General features: G+C 35.3%; 1 protein-coding gene across 5 annotated transcripts in view; it reads left to right on the top strand.

Annotated features, from left to right (window-relative positions):
• The first annotated feature begins 860 nt into the window (after positions 1-860).
• Positions 861-19,606, top strand: part of sfmbt2 (Scm like with four mbt domains 2) — a 71,827-nt gene continuing 53,081 nt past the window's right edge. For 2 of the 5 annotated variants that reach the window (XM_053508648.1, XM_053508650.1), the window contains exons 1-2: positions 6,680-6,973; positions 17,169-17,319. In XM_053508648.1, coding sequence (XP_053364623.1) covers positions 6,842-6,973; positions 17,169-17,319 — 283 coding nt within the window. In that variant the 5' untranslated portion in view covers positions 6,680-6,841. Of the gene's footprint in view, positions 900-1,092; positions 1,137-6,679; positions 6,974-17,163; positions 17,320-19,606 lie in introns of those variants that run through there. The other 3 variants (XM_053508652.1, XM_053508649.1, XM_053508651.1) reach the window with 3 other exon arrangements.

The raw sequence follows: 19,606 nt of genomic DNA on the forward strand, positions 1-19,606 counted from the left end.
CATGCATTCATGTATTCAGTTTGACTGAATTATACCATAATAAGTTAGTCCTTCACAGCCATACACACTATATACAAGTCGAATGAATTAGATATATTATTTTCTAAGTCTTTTTTAAGGCTTTTTTAGAAAATCTTTTTTTGAGACCCAGACTTCTGTTCTTATATCTCATCATAAAGAAATAAGCAACATACTGAAAGTTACAAAGTAAACTAATGAGCAATAATATTTGAGAATTTAAAATGACTGTACAGTATATGGCCGGTCCTGGTTTGTGAGGGAAAAAAAAAGCTAAATGTGTTCTGGGTTCATCCAAGTTTTGTAAGGAAAAGGCATGTGAGGAGGCAACAGATGAGCTTTTCAGAACTGGTGTGTATCATACTTGTTTCATATCAAGATGTAAACCAATATGCAGTATGTCATAGATTAACTAAAAGACAGAAGCCATTTGTTACTGTAACACCAGTACAATGTGCCAGAGTTCATCATGCTTACCTCAGGTGAAGGTGAGTGCCACATGATCTAATTTCCATTCAGATTTACATTTTTTTTTTCATTTGGCTGCCACTTTGAATGAAAGTCCAATGAGGACGTAGGCAATCCAAGAATCTCACTCTTCAAGGTGCTGGAGAACTAAGTATGTACCAGCTAGCCAGAAATAAGTGCCAGATAGTTGTTGGATGAGCAAAGGAAATCAAGAGTTGGATTCATGGAAAGCTCCAGTTTTAGCTTTTTAACATCACCTGTAGTCTAGATGTGATTACAACGGGCAAAAATTCCTCTAAAAAATTTTTCCTCCGGACTGAGGATAGGACAAAATACCTGTTTACTGGGTTCGGATTTATATTTGAGATCTAACCACAGTTGTTGTAGAATACTGATGAATCCTTCAATTGAAGGTATATGCAAATTAACTTATAAGATTGGTATGAATTTACATTTCAGAGGATTCAAAAATTGAAAGAGATTAAAATGTACTGTGATATTGTGATATCATTGACAGTGTAGCTAAGAGATTTCTTTGAAAGCTACAAAACCTCAGAAAGTGTAAGTACCCTAATTGACCTTTTTTTGTTGTTATTTGTCTTACAGTGTGCCAAAGTTGGTTAAAGTTGCATGCAGTAAGATCATTAATGGTAAGATGTCTCTCTTATATTAAAATGTTTGTTATTAGAGTCTAGTTTTAAAATTTGCATCATACAGTATAGTTCCATAAACAGTTGCAGTCTGATGTTTACAGACACTCATCATTAACATGAACGTCATGGTACAGTAATATAGAAGCTTTTCTAAGTAAGAATGATTGTACGCATACATCTTTAACAGAAAAAAAACCCAAGAATCTTGGGCACAATATTTAATTTATTTTGGGCTTTCAGGTATCCACAGAGAGGCAAAAATATACATAGAACCATTTAGGGGATTAATTTGGCAATGCTGAAATTTTCGAAATGTCTTTTTTATTTACTTGCCTCTCTACTTCCTGTTAATAATGGTGATGGACTGCAGCTGGTACTGTAGCTTCTCTATGCAACATAAAAAATTGTTAGTCAACTTGGATTGACCCAAACACAGTACAATGGGAAAGCACAATGATCTCAGAGCAGGTCTGAGATACTGTAGATGATTACACAAGTCAGGAATGTTTCCTGAAGCCAACAACTTCAGATTCCAATATCAGGTTAAACAATTGTATACAAAAACAAGTTTTTGGGAGGTGTAACTGAGAGAATATTAGTTGGGATGGTCAAAAGCAATGCTGGAACCACCAAGAGAAAGGGTGGAATATCAGTGCCACTGTCTACAGTCAAATACGTATTAAAGTTGCTCTGCAGTGTTAAAGCTGGAACTACATATTTTACTACTTTAGTCCAAGGTCATGACTTTGAAACTACTATGTTGATGACTTTGCTATAAGACGTCAACAAGGAGACTACCAAATGAAAGGATTACACACACTGAAATCTATCACGACTTTACTGGTGTTGCTGAAACAGTAGTCAAATTGCTAATGGAAACTACTTTTCTCTCAAATAATTTGACATAATTTTCCAGTCACTTCTGATTTTCTGTCTTTGATATCTTTGATATCTTGTTGATGCCATGTCATATTACCATTGACTGAAAGTCTGCCATCCGAGAAAGAAGCATTGGTCCCCAACTCCACAACTCCACAGCTTGACTAAAGTTTTTAGCTGAACACATGGACAAAGGAAAAATTCTTCTGTAAAAAAGGTTTTAAACAGAAACATGTTTGGAGGACTAAGGGTGAGGTATTTGAATACAACCCCCGCCAATCTTAAAAAGTCAGGAAACCAATACATTTAGCTGAGCAAATTGAACTGAAATCTATTAATGTTTAACACAAAAATCTGCTGAGGAAGAAACTAGCTAAGCAATAATCAATCAAATATTACTTTTTTTTTTTTTACCGGATATGTATAGTTTTGAGGTTATATAGTTTTTTTTTTGTTGATTTCATATTTATTTATTTATTTAATTAATTAATTAATTAAAATAGTATAAAAATACACAGCACCAATCAAAAGTTTGGACACAGCAATTCATTTAAGAGGTTTCCTTTGTATTTACTAAAAGTACTTCTACATTGTGGACAAATACTAAATATATCAGAAGTATAAAAGAATAATAATTTATTATAATTTTTTTGGAATTTTTTTTGGAGTAAACAGAAAAAAAAATTATAAATTATAAATTAAATGATAAATTATTTTAGATTAGGCGTACAGTAAGTAGCCACTGTTTACACTAATGACAGCTTTGTCAGGTTCCCAGTCCATCCCAGTCCATGGATTCCTGATGTTAGCACTAAATTCAAAATCAACCATCCGAGGTTCGGCAGCCCAACAACGTTTTTCCAGCCATCAGCAAGGCATTTTTTTTGTCTGTATAACTGCTGCTCACTGAATGTTTTTTTCTTCAATGCACCATTTTGAGCAAAGACTAAATACTGCTGTGTGTGGAACTCCCAGGAGATCAGCAGTTAAAGGCTCAGCAGTTAAAGACTCAAATCAGCCTGTCTGGCACCAACAAGAATGGGCAAGGATAGAACATCAGCAATGACCGGAAAATTATGGCAAATCATTTAAGAGAAAATTTGTTTTCATTAGCAATTTGAGTACTGTTTTGGCAACACAAGGAAAGTCATGATATATTTCAGTAGATGCATTCAGTATGTGTTTCCTTCCATTTATTAGTTTCCTTGACTTCTTGTAGCAAAGTCCTTAACATAGTAATTCCAAAGTCATGACCTTGGATTAAAGTAGTAAAACATGTAGTTCCAGTTTTAACACTGCAGAGCAACTTTAATTCTGTGGAGGTAACTCAACATTAGAGGGCAGTGTGTGATAAACACAGAAGGAAAAATTGCAGCAACCTTTCCTAACCTGCAAACCTGGAGTTAATTTGGCAAATAAAATAAGAAAAAGGGGGAAGAGATTATTATTTAAATATACGTGTAAGTATGTGATTGTCTGTCTTATTTAGGCTTTAATTTTTCATGTCATTTCCAATTTCTATTTTTGAAATTCACTTTCATTAAAGGTGTTTTGGAATGACTAAACAACACTCTCTATGATTAGAAGGACACAATTTACAGGCAAGGACTTTGACTCTGTGTTGTGTGTAAGTGTGTGTGTGTGTGTGTGTGTGTGTGTGACAGAGAAAGAGAGAGAGAGTGTGTGTGCGTGTGTTTTGTGGCAACTCGTTTACAGTTCCTGGCATTTCACATGTTGACACGGTGTGAGGCCTATTTACAAACTTGCGAAACATTTTTATATCTAGAGTGGATACAGATAGAATGTGCATGGTGATGAGATTATGTAAAAGTCAAGCTTAAGTCATACAGGGTTGATTCAAGACATACGGAACACCGCTTGTTTAAATATTTAATGAACTTCCAGTGCTATAGTTGCAACGCCGACATAAGTACTATAGCATTGAATCAAATGTTACATTAGTGAAAAAAAAACATATTAACATTTTCACTGTAGCATTTAAATCCACACTTGTGCATTAACTCAGAATTTAATTAATCAACTTTTTGAATTTGTTCAATTTACACCTTCATGTTTAATTTAACTTGTATTTAGATTAAACTCATACATAGTTAAATAAATTTGTATTAAGACATACAGCGGTGTGTGCATTTTTAACATTTTTAGCCAATGATTTGTATTATGGTTGCTAAGCAGCATGTCATGTTTAAATTCATTGCATTTATTATAAATAGATCGCAATATTTTGTTTTCACACTTTTACTCTTATCAGAACTTTTGTACTGGTTGACGCTGCAGTGTTTTTCAACTGCGCCCAATGTCTTGCAAATAGTCTTTATGTAGTTTAAGGTTCTTTTAGTATAATTTGTAGAAAAGTGGACTCTCATGTACTTCTGTGTTGTTTTATAGCACCATGGTTGTGAAAGAGTATAAGAGAAAGTTTGTAAGAAAAAGTGACAAAAAACCTGTATAATTGTATATGGTTAAAATTATAATAAAGGCAATTTGACTCTGACTTTTTAATCCCTTACACTCCCAGCAGCAATGCAATACCTTAGCTATAGGTTTCACGGAAGTTACTGTATAACTTATAGTTATAATTAAATATTATGCTCTGAGGTGAATAATTCAAGTATAAACTAAGACTTCTAGAGATTAAAACTGCTTTTTGAAATGTAATGCTTCCTAAATAGTTTTTGCTTTTTACTTTTAGGGTTTAATTGACCCCATTAATGAAAGTGTTAATGTGAGTTAGCACTTACTGAGCGGTTACAGACCCTGGACTGAATTACAATCTAAAAATGATAGGATTAATGACTTTTAGGAAATTAATCTTTAATGGATTTGTTGTAGTTTGGAGCCCTTTTTGATACGGCGATCTTAGATGTGATCTCACATCATAAAATGTTCAAAGTTCATATTCAGATTATGGGAACCTCAATTTTTACAAAATACAGCAGGTGCCAGCACCTTTAAAAAATAAGACCCTTAAATCATTAAATTTCAAATAAATAAATAAATAAATAAATAGATATTTTGTCTTTATATTTCCTACAATAATGTTATACACTTTAACTATTTGTTTTGACACCACCCATGTTTAACTTTGCCACTGTTACCGCTGTTGATAGAACCTTGAGTTCTTTAATAGGCTCTCTGAAGTGAAGGGTTCTTGGCTTCATGAGTAGGTTGTAGTCTGGAAAACTTTACACTGTTAAAACTCTACTGTTGTGGAGTTAAATAAAAGAAATGTACGGGATTCTCAGAGGGACAAATTAAGTCATGTTAAAGGTTCTGAATTGGTTCAGAACACAGTGTTTTATAATTACAGTGTTTGGATGCACATGTGTTCAGGTCAGAAGAACAAACCTACTAATTCAAGTCTTTAAGTCTAAAAATAATTGAAACATAGACTAAAGTTTTGACATAAATTTGGTTTGTTGTATGAAACCACTTTAGCATGTTTTTTTGTTGTTGTATATGTTTGTTTAACTCAAAGTCTTGCTTTTTTTGGCACAATGTTAGTTGTTTACAACTTTTTTTTAGTCCTCCAAAAATTTTTATAAAAAATTTTTTAGGCCTTGTGTTGCTTTTACATATTTATATTATTCCTATTTTACTAAAATAAATATATATCTACACAAACTTATAAACATAGCATTTTTTTTTTTACTAATGTAGGCTACCGTTTTATTTATTTTTTGTTTTTCTTAAATGTATTATATGAGTGGAAATTCTGGACTTAATTTAAATATGCTGATACATGAATCATTTTTTTTCCAGGGAGGGTCAGAGCACTGGGGATTTTTTTACTTTTCAGGGGAAACGCAGGTTTCCCCACACAGGGTAACAATGAGGACAAGGGGAAGAAGAGTATGAACAGATGGAGGAGAAATAGGCAGAATAGGTGGTAGAGATGGCAGGGGATAGACAATATAATGAAAAGGAAGGAAAGGAAAAGGAGGAGGAAAATATTTAAGGTTATTAGTAGTTAAAAATATTTAAGGATGAGGAAGAAGGTTGAAAAGGATGAGAAAGAAGGAGGAGAGATAGGTGTTAGAGCAAGGGATGGTGGTAATAGGTGTTAGAGCAACATTTCATGTAAAAAAAGGCAGGAAAGGAGAGTATAAGAAATAGGTGGTAGATGATGGGGAAGAGGAATGTAAAGTGGGGGGAGGCAGAGAAAGAAGAGGGGAAATATGGGAAAAACGGAGAAGGAATAAAAGCTGAAGGAGAAAAATGAAGAGAAAGAGGAGGAAAATATGTAAGTAAAGGAGGATGAAGAGAAAGAGAAGAAGAAATATGTGGTAAAGAATGATAAAGTGGAGGAGGAATGGGAGGTAGAGAAAAGAGGTGGGGAGGAAGAGGATGATAAATAGGTGGTAGAAGATGAGGAAGAGAAATTTAAAGTAGAGGAAGGGAGAAAGAGGAAGCAGAGAAGGAAGGAAGAGGAAGAGGGGGAGAAATAAAGCTGAAGGAGGAAGATGAAGAAAAGGAGGAGAAATGTGGTAGATGAGGAAGAGGAGGAAAAATATGTGGTAGATGAGGGAAGGTGGAGGAAGAGAAGGAGAAATAGGTGGAAAAGGAGGATGAGAAAGTAGAGGAGGAGGAACAGAAGGTAGAGGAGGAGAAAGAGGAGGAGGAATAGGAGGTAGAGGAGAAAGAGGAGAAGGTCGTGGAGGAGGAGAAAGAGGAGGGTGTTTTTGCTCGTGTCTATTTATAATCGACTGTTTCTTTTTTTTTGGTCGTTATTTTTTTTTTCGCGAGGTCTAATGCTGGAGTTGCGGCACAGAGAAAATAATGTGAAGATTTTTGTGTAGGACATGCGCAGATGCGGGATGCCATATTGCACAGAGAGAGAGAGAAAGAGAGAGAGAGAGAGAGAGATTCAGCTGGAAGAGGAAAAAGGAAAGAGGGACTCGCTGAATTTCCCAGGCTCCAGAAACTTCATTAAGGTAAATAAGAAAGCGCTGATCCTCAGTAATAGACCGCGGCGTGGTTACTGTTTAATGTCCGCTTTCCACTCGCTGGATTTCCGCCTACGGACGGGCTTTTCCCCGCGATTAAACAACATTTTGTCGGCAACGAGGAGCTTTTTTCCCCCCCTTCTAATTTTTCCGCTTTTCTTAAGCAAATAGTAAATAAAATAAAATAAAATAATAAATAAATCAACTAAAAGGCAGTTTAAGCATCTGACCAGCAGTGCGGTTTGTGCTTGTTTGTGAGCGGACCGACGGGTTTTTTAACGCGAGCACTTTCGCTTCGGGGGGAAAAAACGCTGAAATGTGACAGCGCACACATGATGGACTGTGTAGGCAATTACGGCCTGAAAGAAACCTATAAATATATATATAATTGACATGATGTTTGTTTTAATCTAATGGTTTTTAGGGAATGATTGCTGAATCCGGGTTTATTGCAGAGTTTGACCTCGTTTCGGTTTCGAAGGACGAAATGATGGTGTAAATGGCGCAAAAGTTGTTTAATAAGCAGTATAAAATGTGTCGGGGTGGAAACCTGCCCTCTGAGTGTGTGTGTGTGTGTGTGAGAGAGAGAGAGAGGGAGCGAGAGATAGATAGATAGGTAGAGACAGAGAGAGAGAGAGAGAGAGAGAGAGAATGACTCGGGAGGAGAAAAAAGCTGTCAGCGCGGAAACATGGCGGCTTCAGGTGGGTTAAAGTGCACACCGAATGTTTGAGGAGGGAAAAAACGAATCGGCGCAGGTGAAGCGGACACTTTGCGTTTCTTTCGCTGCTCATGAACCGACTCTAATCAATGAAACGCGAAATGAAGGCGAGGACACGCCGAGGGAGTTTTTTTCTGCTGCAATAGTTTGAAACTCTCTCTCTCTCTCTCTCTGTGACGCTTTCTCTCCCCCCCACACACACATACACACACACCCACACACCCATACATCATATGTACACAATCTGCACACACACATATGAATCACTCTCTACACACAAACACAACCAAGAATCTTCATCATACATACACACTTTACACACAAACACTCATCATTGTCTTCATGCATACACTTAATCATAAGCACATACTGTATAAACACACACACACATAGCACTTCATTCTAAGCACACACATGACTTTATTATGTGTACACACTCGCACTACTCTTTAGAATATGTACACACACTGTGCACACACTCATATGCACAATATGTGTAACTTGTATGTGAGGATTGTATTTTATTATTATTATTATTATTATTATTATTATTATTAATAAAATATAAATTTTCACAACAATCAACAATATTAAACACTGGCAAATTGTTGAAAGAATTAGTTTTCCGCCATCCAGGAACGAAAAGTTGATAGACTAAATTCTGTACAATTATACATTTAATTGAGATCAAGCATAACCATTGATAAAAGCAGACAAGCTCAGTGTCGTCTATAATGTTCACGTTTTAACCGAACGAGTGGTCAGGGTGGTTTCAGGCCAAAATTTACGCAGAATTTACCCTGATAGAATATGAAAAGTCCATAAATCTGCATAAAACATATAAATATACAGTGTTTTAGACCATGCTACTTAAAACATTTATTTAAAAAAATTATATAATTTTCAAAATAAGTATTCCTTAATGATGATCTGAGTGTTTCACCCTGACTTTCAGTGTGTATTTAAGAAACACAGAGTGTTTAACTAACTCTTATGTTGTAAAAGCTGCAGTGTTGACTTATATCATAAATGTAAATATTTTATTTGAGATCTGCCTTAATCATTAACGTAGTTGCAGCTGACAATGCAAATAACCTTATAATTGTATACCTTATAAAGCTACTTAGAATAACTATAATTGAACCTATATTAACTAATGAGTTGCCTTTTGAGCATCAAAAAAAGACAACTAAAACTTCAGACTCGTGTTTTTTTTAAAAAAAAAGAAAGAACAGGAAGCATTCAACCTGGCTTTATTTAAATCTTATAAATTGCGTTCACAATTATATTAAATTACAAAAACAGGAAGCAAAAAGAAGAACACAAAAACAAGCTGTGTTTGAAGGTTTAAAGTAAATGCCACCTGTAAAGGACACCCTCTCCACTCCACCCCCACACATGATCAGTACTACTGTGCAGGCTGTGCACACACACACACACACACACACACACACACGTGCGCACACGCTCTTGTGCTTACCCTTCCCTTCACACCCACACGCCCACTATATATACATACACACACACACAAACACACTTAACTTTTGGCTTTGCCTTTAGAATAAAATGGTTTCAACTGCTTTAAAATGTCCCAAAACCTCTTTATTAACACATTAGTCCTTTTTAATTTTCTTTCTTTTTTAAATTCATAAATCTACACCAATTCCAGCCTGGTAAGATCTTAGAAAGTGATGTATTTAAAAAAAAAAATTTATGTCTCTTAGTTTAGAATCTGGTTTGAATTGTGCATTTTTACATTTGGCAGATGGTTGTATCAAAGAGAGGTGACATCCATTCCAATCCAATCCGAACATACAGCTGAGCATCTAAGGATTATCAGTCGTCATGGCCTTATCAGTCATGGGATTTAAACACAACCAATCGTTCACTAGCTTCCCATGAAAACAACGCTTCTCTCAGCAAAGATACGACCTAAACCAAAGAAACACGAGTTGTGAGAGAACCAAACAGAAGGGAGAGAACTGAAAGAAGCGCCCGCTTAAAACAATCCAACAGCCTGGTTTTGGTTTAGAGGCCTTCACTCACTTCTGCAAATTATTTTTACATGTAACTGGAAATGACTTATCTAGTGTTTTTAAAGCTTAGGTTATAAAGTCCATGGATATTAATGAGTAATAAATTAGGAAAGTAAATCTGAAGTCTGAAATTGCAGCTGATTGCAACATTGCTGCACTCTCTCGCTGGCTCTCTCTCTCTCTTTCTGTGGTAATGTGATGAGCTCCGGTAATCCAGTAATCAGATCGTTTGTCCTTGGGTCATGGAGATTGGGTGACTGCCTGTTTGTTAACTCATCTGGCTGAGCTTTGAAAAAAATGGTTGTTGTAATTTTTTTGTTGTGTTTTTTTAGAAAAAAAAATCACTCAAGCCAAGATGTATGTACAATTGAGGAGTGTCAGGAGTAGCACTTTTGGCTGAACTTGTGTACAAGTTGTTCTAATTCCTGCAATTTGTGGTTTGATTATATAGTTTACACACCATTACCATTGCTGAACAACAACACAACAGACAGCCATTCATTTCCCACACTGAGTCTGGCAAGAAGGTATTACGGATAAAATGATGAATTTGTCAGTTTTCTGCAGTTTGGTTATGTTGCAAGGAATAAATTAACCTAAAATGATCAAGTAAATTCTACCAAATTTCTACCATCTTAAATTGTAGCTCCTACCTGCAATTTGTTACATTTTTGTTTTGTGGGAATAAAAAAATGGAAGCAATTTGTGGGTACAAAAAAATGGAAGCAAAAGCCTGCTTCATGTTCTGTTGCTAGAAAGCAGAAGGCGTTCCTGTTACACCGTGTTAGTTGGTCAAGTAGTTTTTTTTAATTAATAAATTTTTTATGGAGATTGTTCCCTGAACCTCTCATGTACGTACTTAACTTGCTAATATGTTCTGCGTTCCCTTCATATCTTCATATTTTGCTTTTAAATAACCAGATTTTCTTATATTTGTAATGTTGTATTGAGAAATGGTTTTCCAGTGGTCCTGACTGGTACAGTATACTGGTGTTGCTGAATGCTGAGTGGTTGGAACAGACGAGAGGGGAAATAAGGTTGATGCTGAGGTTCTTGTCTTAAGAAATAAATGTTGTGTGTGTGTTTGTGTGTAGGTGTGCACACGCACCACTATAATGTTTTATTTGCTACTAAGAAAAATGGAGTGTGTGTGTGCGCGTGCATTTGTGTGTGGGAGAGAGAGAGATTTTGCAGAAAACCAGCATTATGCAAATACATTGTTTGCCATTTAAAGGGAGAGACGGCAGAATGTGTGATCAGATATTTCACTCATGCCCCTGTATGGTGTAGTTAAAGTAGATTATTAAATAACTACTGTAAAAAAAACAAAAATAAACAGTTGTTACTATGCAAAAAAAAGAAGCACTAAGTCGTGTTTGCATAATCCTTAAAAAAACCCTTGAATTCTAGATTAAGCAAACACACACACACACACACACACACACACACGCGCACACACACGCACACACACATTGCGTTCAGAGCATCTGGTGCAATCAGAGCTAATCGATCTCGAGTGTTGCATAAAGCCTCAGAAACAGACCGTATCTGAGATTAGGTTAGATTATTCATTAGGATCTCTCTGCAGGTTGAGCGCAATCTCTGAATGTTTGGTTGAATGTTTAGTTTAATCGTTATTTTTTTTCTAAATTGAATGAAATGAAAACATCATTTGCAATCTCATAATATAGTTGTTAACATTTAAAAGGAGTAATTTGGCAAAAGGATTTATGCAAATTTCTTTAAGTGTCATTACTTTGCAGTAGAGCAGGAAGGCTTATGTTGCTAAGAACTAAACCTTGCTCAAAAAAGCAAACATACTTTGGCTGATTGACTATGTTTTTTTTTTTTTTTTAAACCATTCTTTTACTTTTCCAGATGAGACAAATATTTATCTTTGAGTCATACAACAATTTTAATCCAAAGTGACTAGCAAAGGTTAGAATCCAAACACAAAACTGAATAGTTGTTGTTTAAAGGTCACACATTTTACTGTTTCTTTAACAAGTTAACACAGGGCTCAGAGCTCCAGCCAAAATGTGTGTGTTAATGCTCCAGCTGAAATTCCCCTCAGACAATGCATTTTTTTCGCACCTCAAACTTCCTTTATTTCACTCCTGCTTTAAATGTGTTATTTGAGTCCCTATGTAAATGAGCTACTGCTGGGCCACGCCCTTCCACAGAGCAGCAGAACTGTGCAATAAGCTGGGGGGGAGGGGATGCTCTTGTGTGAGGTCATAATAGGGGAAAAATCTTAATTTTCTCATTTAAGACCTGGACAATACATAAGTGGAACAAAGACAGGGCATGTAAGCAGGGAATGTTTTTTTCCCCCATTTTTTTTTTTTGCACACACACGCACACACGCACACACACACACACACACACACACACACACACACACACACACACAGAGCAGTCCAAAAATTATGAAAAAGTTAATTTTACATAAATAGTCCCATTCAAAGCCAGAAAAGACAATTTATGTCTTATTTGGAATTGAAGTGGCATATGATTCGCAATGTTTTTAAATGATATTAAAGGTGTCTTGCTTTATTGACTTTCTCCTCCTATGAAGAATGGCCAATAAAGTTAGTGTCATTTTGAACTGGATACAAAAATCCTCAGGCTGTTTCTGATGAAGTGTGACCTAAAACCACAGAGAGTGTTTTTCCCATGGAAATGTCAGCCAAAACACACACTCACTTATACACACTCACAGAGAATCTATTTACAGGATAACAGAAATTGTGTTGCGCTTTCTCCATGTTTTCCTGTTTGTGCCAGTTGGCCAAACGGCCTAATTCGACCTGTACATTTAACCGAGCTTACATGGATATTCTCCAGTTGCTCAGTTTTCATTGATTGGCATTACTACAGTAGTTCAAATATGGTTGGACTGTGGTGCGGAAAAAAAAGAACTGAGTTTACTACTTTTTTTTTTTTCTTTCATATAAATAGATTTCTATGTTAGAAACATAAATCCTGTAAAAAGTGTTTATCCTATCATTAAGCACATTAAGTTTTAATTAAAGTTCATAGAGCTCCTAACATACACAATATCTGAGCAATTATATCTTAATTTTGGTCTCCAAAGTCAGATAATAACGAGAGCAAACTTAATTTCATTAAATCTAATTATCGCAAATTAACTGGATAAAAATGAGTACACTTTTTTTTGTAAACACTACTTCTTGACTTATCTTGTGTATTTAACTGTACCTTTAGACACATTATTAAATACAGACTCTCTTAATGTTGGGTTAAGACCTCAATAACCATTAACCCTAAACCCTAAAAGTTTCGATATAGCATCTTCCCTGTGTTGGATTATCTTTATCTCAGTGCATTGGTTATGTTTTTTTTTTTAATGTAACCTCACCCACTGCGTTATTAAAAGTAAACACTTTGTATTCACATAATTAGTAAAGCAATTTTACGCAACGGTCAACATAACCATGGGAAACTAAAAAAGAAATAATTCGTAGAGATCTTACCTAATCATACTTGTACAATGAAATACTGTTTATATTATATTGACTAAACTTTCACTCATGAATTAAACAAAACCACAAAGAGGCACAAAATATGAAAACTACAAAGAAAAAGAAGGGGAAACAATAATTTAATATATTTTTTTCAATTACTATTTAAAATATTTTACTTTAAAATTCACTATTCACTATGACGTGATTACATTAAATGATATAGTAATTAATCCACCGATCCTAAGCTTGCCCATACTCCTTTTAGCCTTTTTATTTAACCATTTGAGTCTAAAAATAATGTAACATTCGAACTGCCTAGCAATTAGCAAGAATGTATTCAGCGCTATACTAGACTGCAGTTGTGTATTATATATGAACTTACTGTATATACACAGTTTATCTCAGTTGAATGTAGCAAGTCTAACATTATGCTACGGTTGATTACAATGTCTATGTGATTAACAATGAAATGTGCAATTAATTACACTCATTTTACATTTTATCATAATCGGGCAATACTGTACCTGTGAGGTTATTTCAGTGCATAACTTTACATTATGTACTTACCAAGATAATAACCTCATGTAAATAACATCTGCTAGCTTTAAATGACCAATGAGGTGGACATTAATTACATGAAAACAGCCACAGCGTGGGAGATATTAATGAAAGCTGGATATCAGCTCAGCTTCTGTTCTTTCTGTTAAAGGCTAAACCATTATAAATGATTAGGCCATCATTAGACTGGAATATCCAGCCCAACCTGTTGGATTGGAACCAGAATAAACCAATCATGACACGAATAACCCAATTAACCATTATGTTTATGGCTGCGGTTGAGTTAATTATTTTTTAAAAATGTATATACCATATAGTATTAGTTTTTACTCATGCTGTAGCAAGTGTACCTGTATACTGTACAGTATGTTTTGATTCATCCCGCTAATATGACAGCACATTGAAATGCAGCTTTTTCCTGCTCAAGGTTGCCAAATCTTATTAAATGCTTGGTTGCTCATGTGTTAGGATTTTGTAGGCATTCAAATAAGAACACAAAGAGAATGCATTCTGTACACATGACTACACAGAGCAGTATTGGTAAATGTAACTACCAGGGATGTGTCATTTTGGTCAGCTTGAGTAGGCAATCCCAAAATACTGTACGGTCTACTTTATTTTTGCCTTAACACTAAGACACTAAGAAGTTTTTGGCTAACATCTTAACTTTGTGTCATGCTTGTGACACAGGATGTGAACCAAGTCATCATGACTTTATTCATGACTTGAGATTTGGTGTGTAGCTGTGAGGAAATGAGACATTGTCCTAAAATAGACTTATAAGTCTGACTATTATACTATATCTTATTTATCTTATTTAAATATTTAAGATTTAGGAATTTTCCAGGGGTAGCTCAGTGGTTAAGGCATTGGAATACGGTTTGGAAGATCCCAGGTTCAAAACCCCACAACCACCAAGTTGCCATTGGTGGGCCCTTGAGCAAGGCCTTTAACCCTTCAACTGCTCAAAATGTATAATGAGATAAAAATGTAAGTCGCTCTGAATAAGAGCGTCTGCCAAATGCCTAAATGTAAATTTAAAACTGCATTTTGCACCTTTAATAGTATGCCTAAATGGCAATTATATCATTAAAGCATTAACCTTTTGTTTTGTTGACCTGAATGTGGTTTGGCACACAGCCCAAATACTCACTCTGAAGGCACGACTATCTGCTTCCGTTATCTCTTTTCCTAAGTATTACAGACATGAATACAATCTTTTATGGCGTCCAACTGTATATTTTACATGGAAAACCGTAGCAGATTTAGTTAAAGTCAACCTACAGTACAGTATGGCTTTCAACAGCACTGTTTTCATCCAGTGTCCTTATTCACCCACTATAGGCTATGGCATAGGGAAAGCTTTATTGAGTTGCACACATGAAAAGGACAATAGCTGGTCATACCTAAATCCTGTAAAATGGCCAAATTACAGTAAAGTGCTGATTTGTTTATTTTATTTTAATACTGTACATATAATACAGAAATTGTGTGTGCCAAAGAAGCTACTTTTGAAGTTTATGCCACATGAAAGAGCCCAATCTTGCTTTCCTCAAAACTTCAAGTTGCTAACTTTGTTTTGGAGAGATGATTTATGTGCCGCAAAAATGACCATTTTAATAAGCCAAGTTATACTGTCTTGCTTAAAACAATAATAATTTAAAATGCAAATTATTCATATTACTTTGAGTGTTGATGCTAAAATAGGTGTAAGCTTCTAGAAGCATATGACTTAATTTTTTTTTTCTTTTGGACAAAGCTTAAAAAGCAAAAAAAAAGTTGTAGTGTCCGTAACCATGTCACATTCATGTTTCTATCTGAAAATTCCTTTTTACCATGTTTTGGCTGAAAGTATATTGTTTAGTTTTCTTAAATGTACCTTAGAGTATACAGTATGCATGTTTTATCATCTCTTTTCATGTGCAATATGTGTGGTAAGTGTTTTAAGCATTGTATCAAAAGTGAGCAGAAGTCTCGACTGACCACCTCTTGCTTATTTTAATGAAATTTGAAATGCAAAAATACACCAACACGTACTGTAGGTCTGCCAACTTAGTGTGAACAAATTCGTGAAGAACCATTTACGAAAAACTGCTGTACTGTAACTACTTTGTTAAAAAAAAAATCTATAATATTGCTTTAAATATTACAATGCATTTGTCAATGATCTTAAAAGCTAAGGCATTTTGAAACAGTATAGGATTATAAGACTTTAGGTTCTTTCTGAGACCTGGCAACTCTGGACGCTTACTGTATGTACAGTATAAATGCAAGCAAAAGGCCTTTAATGAATACTAAATCTGTCAGGTAGTTGTTAGATGAATTTTAGTGTGTTTTATGACAAATGATCATAAATCTAATGAGTTTGTTTAGTGTTCCTCATTGTTGTGCTATACAATGCTCAGTGCTCTATACTGTACAGAACAGACCTTATAGTGAAAAGGAGTGAAAGAGCCAGTTCAAATGCGGCTTGAGAATTTAAAGAGACAGAGGTTAATTACAGAAGCCTTCCAACCAGTCTGCTGGCAGCCCTATTAACACATCACACACCCACTGAGCCATTAGCTGGCTATCGTCAGTTCACTACACACTTGCTTTGCATTTTTTTGTTTTTAACCATTTTGCCGTTTGCCAGAGTAGTTCCACATTGAACACATGCATTTAAAGCCATATGTTTTTTATGTGTAACTAGTGGTACAACTTTGGCCTAGGATAAAATGCTCCATGGGTCCAGACCTGTCTTTTGTTTTTTGTTTTGTTATTATTACATTTTTCATGAATTAACGCATAAAACTGATTAACACTTACAGAAGACTTTAATGAATGAACACACTTTAATTTTAGTTGTTTTTCTTTCTTATTCAGAACATGAACAGATCCAGTCACTTACTGAGCACAACCTGACATCAAGACAGGCACCAGGCAGAATAGTTTTTTTAGTGATATAAATAATTAAGAAAAGTGTTAATAATTCTGATTGGAATTTTAGTATCTATGCCCCTGTTTTTACATAAGAGTCCCTCTAGATAATCTGTGCTTGTCCTTGTAGTCTGAATAATTCAGAATATCACAATTTTTTACATGAAATTATTTTTTAAAATTAATTTATTCATTTATTTTTCATTTTTGTGCTGGGTTTGGTACAGGAAGTCTGACCAGTTGTGTACAGTTCCTGTGATGCAATACCTTCTGCAGCATAACTTTGTTTGCAGCTATCTGGATCACCAGACTCATATTTTCTGTAACTTAGTCACTTTTTGGAAATGAGAACATTATCATATGATCATTTCTAAGACATCCTAGTAACATTTCTACATTTGGTCCTAAAGATTATTACTATTGCTATCAAATTGACCCATGACTATTATGTTTCCAAGTGCAGGCCTCGAATCACTGTGAGTTGACAAAGTGGAAAACGGTCATCGGGACTCTACGTCTCCAAGGCAACAGCCTTCACAAGGAACCAATGATGACATCAGCAGGGAGGAGCACTCAGAGCCCATCCAATGGGAAAGCAGAACACGGTCACTCAGGTGAGGCAAAAGCACCTGCACACACACACACGCACACACACACACACACACACACACTGCATCTCAAATTACTGCCAGGCCCAACAGCTCTCACTCATCTAAACAAGTACTAATATTACTTAAAAATATAGTGTAGTAAGTATTTTGTATAAAGCTCATTGAAAACACACGAGGTTGCCTGAAGTGCCGTATGTATAAATATAAAACCAGTACAGGTTGTACAATTGAAAACAAAGACAATCCCAGTTATCTGTTAACTATAAGTTCATCAAATATTTTAATTTTAATTTTTTGCTTTAGATTGTAGTCTATAAAGGCAGAAAAGTGGGAAGATGTGTCACACTGGGACGCTGGAACTTAAATGAAAAGCAGCATACATGCGACATATGACACTCGTATGAATTATACGACAGTATGGTTGAATTTTCGTAACAGAAGGCGGTTCATTTTTATAGCAGCACTGTTCTATATATTAACAACTGTGATGGATCTATATTTGGGGTCAGCTCTCATTCTGTCGTCCCCCCCCCCCCCCTCTTCCGCTCTCTCTTGCACCCTCTTCTCACACTCTATTTTGCTCTTCTCTCTTTCTTTTGTTCTGCTTTTTCTTCATACATTTTTCTAAAGAAATTAATTGTTTAACATTTGCTTCATTTCTGTGATGAAATAAACTTTTAATTATATGTTTATTTTATGACATTTATATTTAGGCATTTGGCAGACGCCCTTATCCAGAGCGACTTAAAGTTTTATCTCATTATACTATCTCATATTTATCTCATAATATCTGAGAATTTGAGGGTTAAAGGCTTTGTTCAAGGGCCCAACAGGGACAACTTGGTGGTTGTGGGATTTAAACCTGGGAGCTTCCCAACCGTAGTTCAATGCCCTAACCACTGAGCTACTCCTGACAGTGTTGGGTGGAACAAGTTACAAAGTAGAGTACTTGGATTACTTTTTTGATGTAACCCGTAATCTAACGCGTTGGGTCCGCCATTTAAGTTATTTAGTCTGCAATAGAAAATTACTCTAACTCGTTACTTTTATCAGAAACTAACACTGTAATGTAACTGATTACTTTTTAAAGACAGTAGTTTTATAATGTAATTAGTTACTTTAAAAAGTAACATCCCCTCAACACTGCCCTTGACCCATAAGACTCTTGTTTATGGACTTCTGACCATAAAGAAAAGCTTTACAGTGTATTAATGCACTCTGGTGGTATTAATGCAAACTGTGGTTCATGGTTAATACAACTCGTACATGGGGATTTGTATGACATGATGGATGTAAGGCTGCAGTCTGTAATCTATGCCTAATAATAGACAGATTTTAAAACGTGTTATGTAACAAAGAAAAGTCCATTAAAATTGACATGATTTTTTTTCTCCCTTAAAGTTAATAAGACAGAAAAATGCTGCCTTGTCATGTTATAGAGAAAACAGAAAGCACAACCTGAAGACTTGAGTGTCACAGACATGTGACTGTGTTAGTTATTAGTAAATAAAAATTATTGGGAAATAATTTAAAAATAAAAAAGTTATATTTAAATTGACTAGCATTTTACATACGCAAACTCTTTAAAAACTATTTAAAATACACTCATTCTAGGATCAGTTTTTTAGGGGTCAATGTCTAAAAGTATAAATCGAATCGGCACCTACAGTAGGTATCGTGATCGGGTGTTCCCTGGTGATTTCAGTGTCTAAAAAAAAATGTGATTATTAAACAATTTTTGTATTTGATTGGTAATGAAGTACTGGATACATGTGGTGAAGATTGGTGTGTCTCTCCTTCGGGATGATATGGGGTTATACGTGACCTGATACATCATCTAATGTAAAAATAAGCTATTTAAAACAGCCAACCGCTTTAACGGTTTATGGTTGACCCAGTGCACAATATTGAGATTTTTAATCTGTGAAATCATTCGTCCTTCTCTGTTGCCACAAGTTTCTCTTCACTATGCTGTTTGCTTTACCGCAACCTCTGTTTTGGTTTTGGTTCTGTTATTTCTGTCATGTCTGTCATGCCCTGCTACCTGTCAAGTCTGCTACCTGTTGTGTTTGTCTTCTGTGTCTAACCTTGATTTGTTAGTTGACTTATACCCTAACCCTAACCCAATGGCTTCTAAATTTGAGATATTTAACTTATACACGTGTGTCACATGTGTACAGTATACAGTTGTATGTTTACAGACCCCAAAATGGAGCATACAAAGAAAAGAACTCTATACCTATTGTGAGACATTGAGGAGATTCGGTTATGTTCTGCTTTGCTGCGTCTG

This window comes from Clarias gariepinus, chromosome 12, assembly GCF_024256425.1.
Source record: "Clarias gariepinus isolate MV-2021 ecotype Netherlands chromosome 12, CGAR_prim_01v2, whole genome shotgun sequence".
Lineage (NCBI taxonomy): Eukaryota > Metazoa > Chordata > Actinopteri > Siluriformes > Clariidae > Clarias > Clarias gariepinus.